At 50.4% G+C, this 13092-nt stretch overlaps 1 protein-coding gene across 1 annotated transcript; it reads right to left on the reverse strand.

Annotated features, from left to right (window-relative positions):
- Window positions 1-390: 390 nt before the first annotated feature.
- On the reverse strand, window positions 391-12309 carry BDH1 (3-hydroxybutyrate dehydrogenase 1; the record flags this gene model as incomplete). Its single annotated transcript, XM_080919530.1, has 6 exons — window positions 391-2640; window positions 4099-4251; window positions 8570-8711; window positions 11037-11147; window positions 12042-12114; window positions 12224-12309. The coding sequence occupies 6 exons, from the start codon at window positions 12307-12309 to the stop codon at window positions 2171-2173; spliced, it is 1035 nt and encodes a 344-aa protein (XP_080775656.1). The 3' UTR covers window positions 391-2170.
- Between the last annotated feature and the right edge of the window lie 783 nt (window positions 12310-13092).

Here is a 13092-nt window from a genome sequence, read left to right on the forward strand (position 1 = left end):
CTTATGTATCCCAGGCAGTCTTGGAACTCACTGTGTAGACCAGGCTGACATTGGACTCAGATCTCACTGCCTCTGAAGTGCTGGGATTAAGCAAGTGTGCCACCATACCTGGCAACCTTGGGCTTTCAGTCACCCGAATAAAGACTGAAAATCAAAAGTCATCAAGGTAGCCAACAGGATCATAAATAAAGTACATCTTAGCAGCCTGACCAGAGATCCTCTTTGGCAGTTTAAGATCTTAAGGTAGATTCGGCACTCAGTTTATTGTTACTTAGGACTCAAGTATATGTCACCTCCAACCCCTTCTGGTCACTGAGAGTGACAGATGGATGTGCTAAGTGTAACTCGGAACCACTCTCTGAGTGTTACAACCAATCTCTTTATTAAACATGAATACAAATTCTCCCAAGGTGTAAAATGCCACAGAAAGACCCCAGCAGGAGGCAGGTTCTCCAGTACAAACACAACCCTCTGTTAGGTCATCAGGAGTCCCTCTGTGGACCCTGGGGCCCTAGCTCCCTCTCTCCTTCCCTCCTAGTCCTATCTGCCCTGCTCTGAAGACAGGAGCTAGAACAGTGTGCCTCTGTTTAAATTCAGAGGGTTCAAAAGCCCCCAAAGCAGGCTGAATTCGCTCTCTGTGGGACCCTCTTTGTCTCCGCACTGTCTGCACCCTGCTGTGGCTGTCCAGGTTCCTTTGCTTTCTGCTGGCTCTGGGCTCCAGCTTCAGGCTAGACAGCTACCATGTGAGTAAGATCAGTTTCAGAGGGGGCTTTGCTTCTCCCTTTGTTCCCAGGCAGCGTCCAAGTAAGTGGTTAAACACTCTTGGAAAGACCTCAAGCTTGTGTGAACGAAAACGCCTGTGCAGGCTCTAGCTGAGGGGGCAGGGCTCCCTCTAGTGGCAGTCCTAGACATTGCAACAAGATGCACAAATGTGTAAGGCTGAGATGGGTAAAGCTGGCACTTAAATACCCCGCCCAAGACTTGCCACCTGGAACAAGGTGGTATTTGATTTGGATCCAAATACCCAGACCCTGGGAAACTTCAGAGACAAGCAGCCTTCCAATTCAAAGGTTCCTTGATTGGCAACACAGGCTGCCTAGAAGTATCTCAGCTTAATTAAAAAGAAGCTCCCAATAGGAAGAGGTGACCTGAAGTCCTGTGGAGCAGGTGTGTGTGTGTGTGTGTGTGTGTGTGTGTGTGTGTGTGTGTTCGCAAGTGTGTGTGTGTGTGTGTGTGTGTGTGTGTGTGTGTACACGAGCTTACATGCTCGAGCACCACAAGAGCACACATGACAATCAGGCATCTAGACCCACTGCTGGGAAAGGGTCTTGTGCCCAGCCTTGGCACCACTGGTCTGTCTGCAGCACCAAGCATAGCACCAATCCTGTCCTAGGCAAAACCAAACTGCACTCTTAGCCAAACAGAGTCTCCACCCAGCTCTAACCGGAGTCTTTAAAGAGAGTGTCGAAATCCTAGCTGAAAATCTAGATTCCCCCACCCCCACCCAGCTGAGAGTCACTGCTGGCTGCTGGCTACCAGTCACACGGTGCCACGGATGTTCAGAGACACAACACACAGTGACTTCTGGCGTGAGTGGCCCGGGAGAAAATAGAGTTGGTCAGAGGGTTCCTGGACTGATGGGTCCAAGTGTCCGTGGAACACAAGTGACTGGCGTTTGCAGTAATGCCAGGACAGTGGTGGGACTACTTGGAGGCAACGCAAGAGGCATCTCCTATGTCCTCTGTGATCTGAAAATTCTTTCATGCACACAAGAAAAAAAAAATTCTGTTCTTTTTACTCTCCAGACTTAAGGATCAAATGCGGTACATATTTTGAATGGATGTTTTGGCTTGAAAGTGATTTTGGATTCTATTCTAATAATCTGTCTTTGATATAAAGATATTTCCCACAAATCTTTATATAAAATCAACTCTAGAGAGAAGCACCATATTGGCTTGAGGTGTAGGGCCACCCACCTGTGCCCCATATTTGTGAAGGCTCAAACCATTCACCACGTTGAACACGTAAAATTAGTGCTAAAGTCAGTCTTCCTACGACAGTGGATAATCCACAATGCTTAATCAAAGGCTAACTGTATGAACTCCCTCCCCTCATCCTTCTCCCTCCCACCAGGCTCCCCGGGAGAGGCCACGGGGACCCCTTCAGCTCTTCAGTGTATGTAGATTTTGTCAGAGATGGCTCCGGGAAAATGGGTCATGATTTGCATCCGCAGCCACCAGTAGTAGTCCATAGGATGGTAGCGGGTATAAGGGGTGGCGGCGGTCAGGGCATGCGTGACGGCGTCGATGACAGAGGACGTATCTGTGGAGCCACTGTTGCAGTAGGTCTCCATGCTGGCAATCTTTTCGTCGAAGTACTTCTTGCCGTAGTCTTTGCGGACGACCTCAGGCAGGTCATCCCACATCTTCTTGGCAATGGCCTGGATGCGCTCAGGGCTATAGAGACTGGTGGCAGCTATGAAGTTACCAGGCTCCACCACACTGACCTTCACACCCAGCGGGTGCATCTCATAGCGCAGGCAGTCCGAGAAGGCCTCTACCCCAAACTTGGTGATGCAGTATGGCGAGCGGGCTGGGTTGGCCATGCGGCCCAGCATGCTGCTGATGTTAACAACACGGCCTGGAGAAGACAGCAAACATTTGTTCGGGTGGCATTGCCTTGTGACATGGAGGCCTGGCAGGGACAGCTTTAGAGCCGTCCAGAGTCCGGGACCTTGGGCCACCCAGCTGGTCAGTATTTCCAATTGTCCTCACGGGCTCTGCTGCACCCAGCAGGACTAGAGAAGGGGTAACAGGTGAGGAACAAGCCAGGTACCGGTAGGGTACAGTGGAGTAGTTAGTTACACACAACTAAACACAACCGGTCAGAGCCTGCCTGCTGATATCACAGGGTAAAAACACTGGGAACTCGTAGGAGACAGACGACATGCCCCTGTGGACCTGCATGTTTACTCTAAGGGTCTGATGCGGGTCAGGGAGAAACACAAACCAAAACCTCCTCCTCCCCCAAGGGAGCACAAACCTCAGCTTTTCCAGCCTGATGCACACAGAAGTAATATGCACAGCCCAGGTGGGTACTGACTGCTGGCATCACCAAGGTCAGAAACACAGTACAGAAGCCAGAGGGCCCAGGACAAGGCTGGCAAAGGGGAGCCTAGAACACCCCAGAATAGGGGAGGACCTAGGTTGGTGGACTTTCCCCAATACCAGATTTAGAAAGAAAGTGGGCTGGGACAGGAGTAGGGGCAGAGTATCCAAAGCTGATACCAAGGCTGAACGTGATGGTGGCATTGCCTGACTCAGGTATACAGAAAATGGTGACTTCAAATGTGTTCTGTCACAGGACTAGCCTGGGAATACAGGGACCCATCACAACTTCGACTCTGGGTGCAGTAGGGGTGGGGAAGATCCTGCTCAGCCCAGGCTGATCTGAGACCAGCCTGCATAAGGAGTGCCTCTAGGGGGGAACGTGAAGTCATAGAAAGGATGAGCTTCCCTTTAAAGGCTACGAGCTGCACCCTGTTCATTCCTGTGCTGCCAAGACCTTGGGCCAGCTCTGGGGATGTGGTCCCTCTTTTCCCAATGGCTTGCTGTTCCGGGAAGAAAAATCAGATCTCGTGATCTTAGAGGTGGTTTTGCTCACATTTGGCTGTTCTATGATTTGGACATTACATCTATTCTCCAAATTTCTAGTCTCGTATTTGAACTAAATAGCACAATGGCTCATCTTTTAATCTATAAAATAAATATGCAAACATTTGCTTAACATTACTCTGGAATATAAAAGCGTGTAGACTCAAGCCGCTACGATCCATCCGTAAGCCCTGGGTACACAGACCACTGCCCAATCCTTTTTGTGTGTTTTTTGAGACAGGGTCTCACTGTGTAGCTCAGGTGCTGTTTTACAGATGTGTACCGCTGTGCTCAGCTTATCCGCTTCTGAAAGCTGTAGCTCCCCTACCTGGCTATTCACTTCTGCCCACCACCATCCCCAGCCCACCATGCCTCGGAGACTCACTAATGGATGTTGGCAGGCACCGGGAGGGATGGGCAGGAAGAATCTGTCTTCCCAACTCACCTTTGGCTCTTCGGAGAAGGGGGAGGAAGGATTTTGTTGTGCGCACGGTTCCCCAGAGGTTCACTTCGGCCACCTCCTTGTACGTCTCCATGCTGGTGAACTCTACCTCCCCAAATGTTGAGATGCCTGCGTTGTTAACCAGGCCCCACATTCCTGGACAGGAGAGGACACAACCAGTCACCGTGTGGGCTCGAATCACAACCACAAGCTTACCTCCCTCTACTGTGATCTCTTTCTCCCATGACTCTCAGCCTCTCAGCCAGGGCTCTCAAGAAACATTTCTAAAGTTAGCCAAGAATGAAAAGAGAGAGACCCCCCATATCCTGGTTGATATGATGTCCCTTACACGGAATATCCAGGCTTTGGGTCACTGCTGCCTGAATCCGCCACTTCTCGGCCCTTTCATGACTGAGCCTTATAGGTCTCTGCCTGTGTCTCGCTTACCCCCAACAACGAACCGGTTGGTTGTTGTCAACATGACACAAACCTAAAAGCATCTGGTGGTGTTAATTAAAAAATTCATAAGGCCTGTGGGCAAATCTATAGGACGTTTTCTATTTGGAAGGACCCAGACCATCGCGAATGATACTATCTATGTCTTGCCCAGGTGGTTCCAGGCTGTATAAGAAAACAAACTGAGCAAGCTAGTAAGCAGCACTCCTCCGTGGTTTCTGCTTCTGTTCCTGCCTCCAGGATCCTGCTTTGAGCTCCTACCCTGAGCTTCTTCAGTGATGAACTGGGATGGGGAAGCTTATCCACCAAATCAAACCTTTTCTTCACAGTGTGCTTTTAGTCATGGTGTTCATCAGAGCAGCAGGAAAGCAATGAAAACAGCAGTTCCCCTCTCCTCCACAGGCCCTCATGTCTACTCCCTGCACCTAGTCATTCAATTCAGCTATTGTTTCTATTGGCCCTCTTGCCATCAGGGAAACCTCAGGAATTTTCCAAGCCAAGTTCACAGAAGGCCACAAAACTCCAAGGTCACCCATTACGTTATGGGCTAGGCTGCCAAGCCTTGTTCACAGTCAGGCCCCACCCACTCCACCTTGGGACTCTCCCCTGCCCCTCCCCTGAGCATACTGCTGTTTGCAAGGCCCCTTGGCTCAGTAGCCCATCTGCCAGTGTCTCTCTTCTTCCCTATCCAGAGTAACTGTGTAGAGATACAGGCTCCGAGGAGTTGAGGAGGTGCCTATTCTCAGCTGACCGCTTTATAACAAGAGAAGCTAAGGGGCAGCTGGCTTTTGTAGGCTCAGACAACATTGGTTCTGGAAAGTTCTTGGAGTTTGTTTTGTCTGTCTGTTAACTCTTTTTGCAGCAAGGGAAACCAAAGCTGTCAAGGGATAAGACAGATGTAAGTCTCATCAGTAAGCTAGAGGCAGAGCTGAACCTGAGCCAGGGTTTGTTTTGAGTTCAATTTTGTGGGTCTAAGAAGGGGATGGGCAGAGCCCTAGGGCACAGCAGGGTTCTGCCTCTTTGCAGTGGAGCTCCTAAGACTTTGATCTCCATAGGGCTTTGTCTCCAGCCACTAAAAGCCTGGTGCTTCTGGCAGGGGTCTCAGACCCTGCTTGTCACCTGTGAGAACAGGGCCCAGGCCTCACTCTCCCAGTGCATCATGAGAATGAGTTTGTATAAATGACAGAGTAATTGTCTCCAGTTGCTTCCCTTCAGTCTTGCCCAAATTAAAGCTTGGTCAGCTGACCTTTAGTGCCGGCTCCTTCAATTATGGGGAATTAAGAGCATTTATGAAGGGAAGGAAAGTGCTAGTTGACTAAATGTCCAAAGAGAACCCTCCTTCTACCAGCTGCCTGCTGGTACTTCCTGCCCTCGGCTCAAGCTGAAAGCTGGGACCCTGAGGCACAACCCACAAAATCAGAAGCATCCCAGAAACTCTGCAGCTCCCAGGTCTGTCTCCTGACTTCCCTGGAGCCTAAAGCTTCCCTAGCGGCCATGGCTAACCCTTCAACCTGCGCCGCTCTCCCCCAGAGCTGCCCTTCCGTCTGCAGTAGAGATTCAGTGTATCTGTGTTGGGTGGAGAATGACTGCAAACACCACATCTCTGTGCTCTTAAAGCTCTTAAAGCTGGGCGGTGGTGCCGCACACCTTTAATCCCAGCACTCAGGAGGCAGGTGGATCTCTGAGTTTGAGTCTAGCGTGGTCGACAAAGTGAGTTCCAGGCCAGCCAGGGCTACACAGAGAAACCCTGTCTTTAAAAAAAAACAAAACAAAAACCAAAACAACAACAAAAAAAGAACCTTCTTTTAACCATGCCCTGTGCTCCTGCTGCCTTGTAGCTGGGCTTCTGAGATCTCCCCTTCCCCACCCCCCACTCCCCACTCCCTACGCCACTATCCTGTCCTGCCACTGTGGACTCCAACCTCCATCCACTGCTCACCATGTCCTATGGCTTCCAACAGGCCACCAACTAAGCCCCACCCCATCCCCATTCTCTTCTTAGACACCACCCACTAATGCCCCATGGACACTGCTGCCCCCCCCCCCCCCGTTAGTGGCACTCAGGATTCCCAGCACCAACTTAACACTGTCCGACCTACGCGGGCACACAACAGTGCCCTACTACGGCCTGGCTCCCCTGAAAGCTGTGACCATCTTCTCTTCTACCTCATGTCTGTGGAATTCTCCCTCAGCTCCGTTTGACTCAGGGGGGACAGTATCACACGACCAAAAATGCCCGTGCGAATGCCCTGCCTAAAAATAAAAGTTGTATCGGGCACCACTATCCAATAAAGATTAATTAAGAGTGACCAGTGAAAGCTCACTGCAGGTTAGGCCCTGCTGACCTGACTGTTGCGGGGGCTGGCTCTCCAGAATCCTCAGCAAGTTGGTGTTCAAATTCCAAGTGCACTCCTGCCGGTCTGGAAGGCAGCTGCCTCCCCAGAATGGCCTCAACCTGAACCCCATGTTCAGACACCTCCCATGTACACTTGGGGGACATGGATCCACAACTCTTCCTCCTACAGTCCCTTCCATCTGAGCCCCACGGTCCTAACTAACCCTAGCCACAATTAACACATTGAGCCCCCGAGTGTGTTCCATTCTGTCAAAGGTGTCACATCCAGTCCTCCAATTCCTTCACTTCTCCAGATCCAGTGTGTCACCCGGGGCTGGAATGACAGCTACCACGCCCTGGCGTGGCACATGTTGATGTCACCTGACCCTCATAACTAACTCACACAGTCGATGCTAATCCATAGCTGAATGAGGCCAGCTGAGGCTCAGAGTGGCGAGGTCTGTGCTCACGTCACCCGTGACTAGGTGAGGAAGGGCGATTTTGACCCACAGAGGGGTTGGTTCACACCCGTCACACTTCTCTGGAGATGCAAAGCCCTTGGTTAAATCTAGTCTTCCCGCTCCCAGATCATATGTGTGCCTGATGTCCCCAGCCCATAGCATAATGCCCCCGGGTTGTCTAACTGCTTTAGGCTGTCTGACTGTCACTAGGTCGGCGTCTAGTTCCAAGCTCCTTCTGCAAGATAGGCACCAAGCACTAGTCCCAAGCATACAACACAGTACAAGGTCAGGCCACACCCACAGCCCGTCTGCAGGTGTGTGCTGGTTTTCCTGGGGAGGGCTGGTCTCCGGCTGCAGGTGTCCAGTCCCTTAGAGTCCTTCAAAGCGGGGTAGGTGAGACTAGTGGAATATGGCTTCCCACACCTTGGTAGTGATTGTTCCATGAAGCCAGAGTGAAAATCAGCACCAAAATGTGCCCATGAGGGCCCAAGATGGGAGCACGCTTGTCCTAATCCTGTCATCGTGGGAAGTTAAACACTGCTGCAAGGCGCTCCGGAAGGGCGCCACCTGGAGGTCAGAGCCAGCACTGCCTAGCAGAGGCGTGGTTGTTTTGCCTGGAAAATGACAACCAGGGAAGTAGAGGCTGACTATCAGGGAGGAGTTCCTACCTCATTGGCTCCCGCCACCAAATCATCCATTTACGACACCCCAGCACAGTAGGCTGCTTCCTAACATTACTCACGCTCTGCCCTCCTTCCGGCATGACCTTCCTAGCTCTCTACCTACCCTGCCATACCCGGGCACTGGACTCCGCCCCCTCCCCTGCTGCTCTGCCCCAGTTTGTGCCCAGCTTCCGGTCAAACCAATCCACTTACTGAACTGTAAGGTCCTTAGGGACAGAGTGCTCCAGCTTCCACTGTGTCCCCATCAGTGTCCAGTGCCTGGCCCAGAGTGGGCACTTAGCAAGCACAGGATGAACTGGCCTGAACCAGTATGTCCGTCTGTCACTCTACAGATTTCAGACTTGCCTCTGGCCATATTTTACTGCTCTGTTGCACAGGCGTGTTTAACTTAATCCACTCCCTCTCGCTGAGCAGCCGTAAGAGTTTAAACAATAAACAGAGGAGCCTTTTGCCAGGTTGCCAGCAAATGAAGGGTGGTGTTGAGCAGGAGTCATGGAACAGGTCCACGGACCAAGCCCGCAGTCTCACGGGGCCCTTACCCTTCTCGGGATCCTTCAGGCTGGAGCGGATGGTCTCCACCGCTTTCTCCACCTCTTCACTGTTGCAGACATTGAGCTGGATGGTTCTCAGTCGGTCACTCTTCAAACTGTCCAGCTCCTTGACGCCGGCATCACCTTTGTCCTGGAGGAGACGGGGATGCAGTCACCTCCGCATGTACCTCCCTGGGGTAGGCTCTGGATTTAGGACCCAGCCCAGATAGGGACTGAATCCAGTCTCTTGCAAAGCCTGAGGCAATGGCACATGCATTGGTTGTTCACAGTAACATATTCAAAATAGCCATAAGCCAATTAGTTTTTTAAAATAAATATCCTGAACAAAAGCTTATTTTTATTTTTAGGTAAGTTTTTACAATGCAGTTTGAGGCTGGGGAAAGAGCTCAGCAGTTAAAAAGCGTTTGCTCCTCTGTACAGAGGACTTGAGTTCAGTACCCATCAGCACCATAGTGGCTCACAACCATTTCTGTAACTCCAGTTCCAGGGGATCTGACACCCTCTCCTGACCTCTGGGGGCATCAGGCACACCTGTGATATACACATATGCAGGCAAAACATTCATACACATAAAAAAAAAAAAAACTAAAGATCTCTACCTATTTTATCTAGTGTGCAAATGAGCAAATCACTGTAGTGTATCTGTGTGATCAAGTAATAATCCACAGAAAAATGAGCTATGACAGGTACTGTAATACAGAGGGCCCTAAAAAACACGCCAAGGTCAGGTGTGGTGGGGCATGCCTTCATCCCAGCACTTGGAAGGCAGAGACAAATGGATCTCTGTGAGTTCCAGGCCAGCCAGAGTTACACAGTGAGACTCTGTCTAAAAACAAACAAACATTGTGCTGTGGGAAAGACACAGTAAAAAGACCCAGCATCCCTGAGTCTAGTGTGAACATCGTCCAGAGAAGGCAAGTTTAGGGGGATGGGAGTAAGTGGGTGCCCAGGGCTTGAGGAGTGGTGTGTGTAGGGGGGAGGGGTAACTGAAAAGAATCAAAAGAGAAAACTCTGAGCCAAGGAAGTGGACCGTGGAGGCTGAGGGACTCCCTGAACTGGGGATGGTCGGTCCCCAGTTTCATGGCCTGGTACTTCCTTTCATGTGCTCTAAATGCCACGAGATGTCCCATCCTGAGGCAGCTAGCTCTACACTTCCCAGGCTATGCTTGGGACGTCCCTTCTGTCAGGCCTCCATCTATGACAGCATAACTTATTCCACGGCTCTGAACAAATGTCGCCTCCTCTGCCGAGTGAAAGCCCATCTCTTCTCTGCACTCCCCCTGAACATCCTTGAATATGCTGGAGAACTTCATTCCAGTTCTTCAGCTGCGTCTATCCATGGTGTCTTCTCACCGCTGGACGGAGAGCTCCTTGGGTGTGCTGGCTAGTTTTCTGTCAACTTGACCCAAGCTAGAGTCATCTGAGAGGAGGGGCATCTCAACTGAGAAAATGTCTCCAAAAGATCAAACTATAGGCAAGCTTACAGGGCATTTTCTTTTCTTTTCTTTTCTTTTCTTTCTTTCTTTCTTTCTTTCTTTCTTTTTTAAGATTCATTTATTTTATGTATATGTGTACACTGTAGCTGTCTTCAGACATACCAGAAGAGGGCATCGGATCCCATTAGAGATGGTTGTGAGCCACCATGTCATTGCTGAGAATTGAACTCGGGAACTCTGGAAGAGCAGTCAGTGCTCTTAACTGCTGAGCCATCTCTCCAGCCCTATAGGGCATTTTCTTAGTGATTAAAATGGGAAGGCCTGCCTATGATGGGTGATACCACCCCTGGGCTGGTGGCCCAGGGTTCTATAAAAAGCAGGCTGAGCAAGCCAGAGGGAGCAAGCCTATACGAAGCACCCCCTCCAAGGCCTCTGTGTTAGCATCTGCCTCCAGGTTCCTGTCCTGTTTGAAATCCCACCTTTGCTGCTTTCTGCAGAGAACTGTGATACAGAAGTGTAGGCAAAAGAAATGCTTTACTCCATAACTTACTTTTGCATGGTGTTTATCACATCAACAGTAACCCTAACTAAGACACTGGGTCTTGGACCAGTCTTATTCTGTAGCATCTAGCAAAGTGCCAGGCCAATCAATATCATTTGACAAGTGAGTAAGTGACTGAGGAATGGATGGGCCAGCATGAGGACCGGTGGACGGATGCATGCATTGAAAACTATGTAGAGCAAATGAGACTGAAATGGGAAAAATGTAGGTTGTTTTAACAACACAGAGAGAGAAAAAGACAGAGAGAGAGAGAGAGACAGAGACAGAGACAGAGACAGAGAGAGAGAAAGGGAGAGACAGAGAAAGAGAGAGAGAAAGAGAGAGACAGAGAGAGAGACAGAGAGAGACAGAGAGAGAGACAGAGAGAGAGAGAGAGAGACAGAGACAGACAGAGAGAGAGAGAGAGAGAGAGAGAGAGACTCTGCTTCGATAAGAGTGAAGAACAGCCCAGTCTTACCTTCAACAAACATCCAGCGAATACAAGGAAACCTTTTGAGTGCAGATGCTTGGCCAAAGAGAACCCAAATCCAGAGTCACAGCCGGTAATCAAGACAGCTTTGGCACTAGCCTGTTTGAGAGGATTAGACCCACTTTAGGAACCCAGGATCCTTCCGAAGGGTAGCCAGCCCTCCCCAGCCCTCTGGGCAGTGACATCGGCATATGCTGGGTGGCCAAGCCTCATCCTCCTAGTTGGCTCTCATGGGCTAGAGAACTACAAGCACCGAGGTCCACTGAGACTCAGAATCAGGAGACCAGGCTCCAGCCTAGAGTCTGCTACCAACAAGGCTGGCTGGGGACTGACTCCTGCCTTCATGTCTCAGTGCCGTGATGCTTGCTGTCCTTGTCATCTTCAAAGCCAGGCCCATCCAGCACACTTCCTGAGTGCAAGGTGTTCTGTTCATCTCACGCCCATCCCTAACCGTGATCAGTGGTTCTCAACCTTCCTCGTGCTGTGACCCTTTAATACAGTCCTTTGTGTTGCGATGGTCCCTACCCATAAAACTATTTTCACTGCTACCTCACAACTGTAACTTTGTGACTGTTATGAATCGTAATGTAAATATCTGTGTTTATATCTGTGTTTTCCGATGGTCTTAGGTGACCCCTGTGAAAAGGTTGTTTGACCCCGCCCCTCAAAGGGGTTATGACCCATAGGTTGAGTAACTGATGATTTCACGTCTCCAGCGAGGAAACAGATGCTTTTGAAGTGCCCAGTGCAGTTAATAAGAGGGCTGGAACCCAGATGGTGCTGAGACACCCCAGAGCCTCACTCTGAACCCCCAGCTCCCGGCTTCCAGGCAGACCTCTCACAACTCCCTGGCTAGAAGGAGTAGAGTACGTCTTTATTGCTGCCCTAAGCATGGGAAGAGGGTCTCCCGACTGATGGAAGGCCTCAATGAAGGGTAAAGAGAAGGTGGCTCAGAACGTCCTGACCGCTCCCAGGGAGCTGGCTGACACTCACCGCATCTGCCTGACTGGCGTAGGTCCGACGGGTGTCAGGGTTGAAGGAGGCTGGGTAAAACACCAGTGTGTGTCTGTAAGAAAACAGGAAGCCCTGAATGCATGGCCCTAGTCCTTCTTAGAAATGCCTTGGAACACCTTCAACCACCATCTCAGCTAGGGTAGCCCTGATTTTCTCCCTACCCCAGGCTCTGGGGCCTGTTCCTGCTGCATATAGAACCTTCCTTTCGGTCAAGAGCCGGCAGGCCACCAGCCATTACAGTAGCCATCTCGGCCACCGTACAGGAGACGCCTTCCTGAGGAGAAATCCAACTCAAAGGCTGCTTTTCTTAGAGGCTGTGCCCAAAGTTGACTGGCCCAGGGCCTGCTCCAGAAATGTTCACTTTCTGCTTTCCAGGGTTCACAGATGGTCAGCGCTCCGGGGTAATCAAAGTGTGCATACGCTTTCAGAAAACAGCCTTCTGTAGGCTGCTGAGGTGGCTCAGTGAGTGAAAGTTGTTGCTGCCAAGCCTGACAGCCTGAGATCCATCATCCGAACCCAGGGGAGGCTGGGAGACAGAACTGATTCCTTTGAGTTGTCCTCTGGAGCATGCACACACACATACACATACACATACATAAACACTCACACACATGCTCACGCTCACACAGATATACACACACAATAAAAGCAAAGCCTTCTGTAATGTCAGTGTTTTAATTCTCCCTAGGCTCAAGGCTGCTTCCTGATCATTGTTTTCAGGCTTTGTATTTGAGAATAATTACAGATATGAACACTGTTAAGACACAATGCACAGGGGCTGGAGAGATGGCTCAGTGATTAGAGGTCCTTCCAGAGGTCCAGAGCTCAATTTCCAGCAACCACATGGTGGCTCACAACCATCTGTAATGGGATCTGATGCCCCCTTCTGGTGTGTCTGAAGACAGCTACAGTGCACTCACATTCCTAAAATAAATAAATGAAGAAGAGGAGGAGGAGGAGGAGAAAACAATGCATAGAGCTCATGGAGGCAACACTTACAGTCAAATCTACTTGGGAAGATAGATCAGGA

Source organism: Micromys minutus (genome assembly GCF_963924665.1).
Source record: "Micromys minutus genome assembly, chromosome: 7".
Classification (NCBI taxonomy): domain Eukaryota; kingdom Metazoa; phylum Chordata; class Mammalia; order Rodentia; family Muridae; genus Micromys; species Micromys minutus.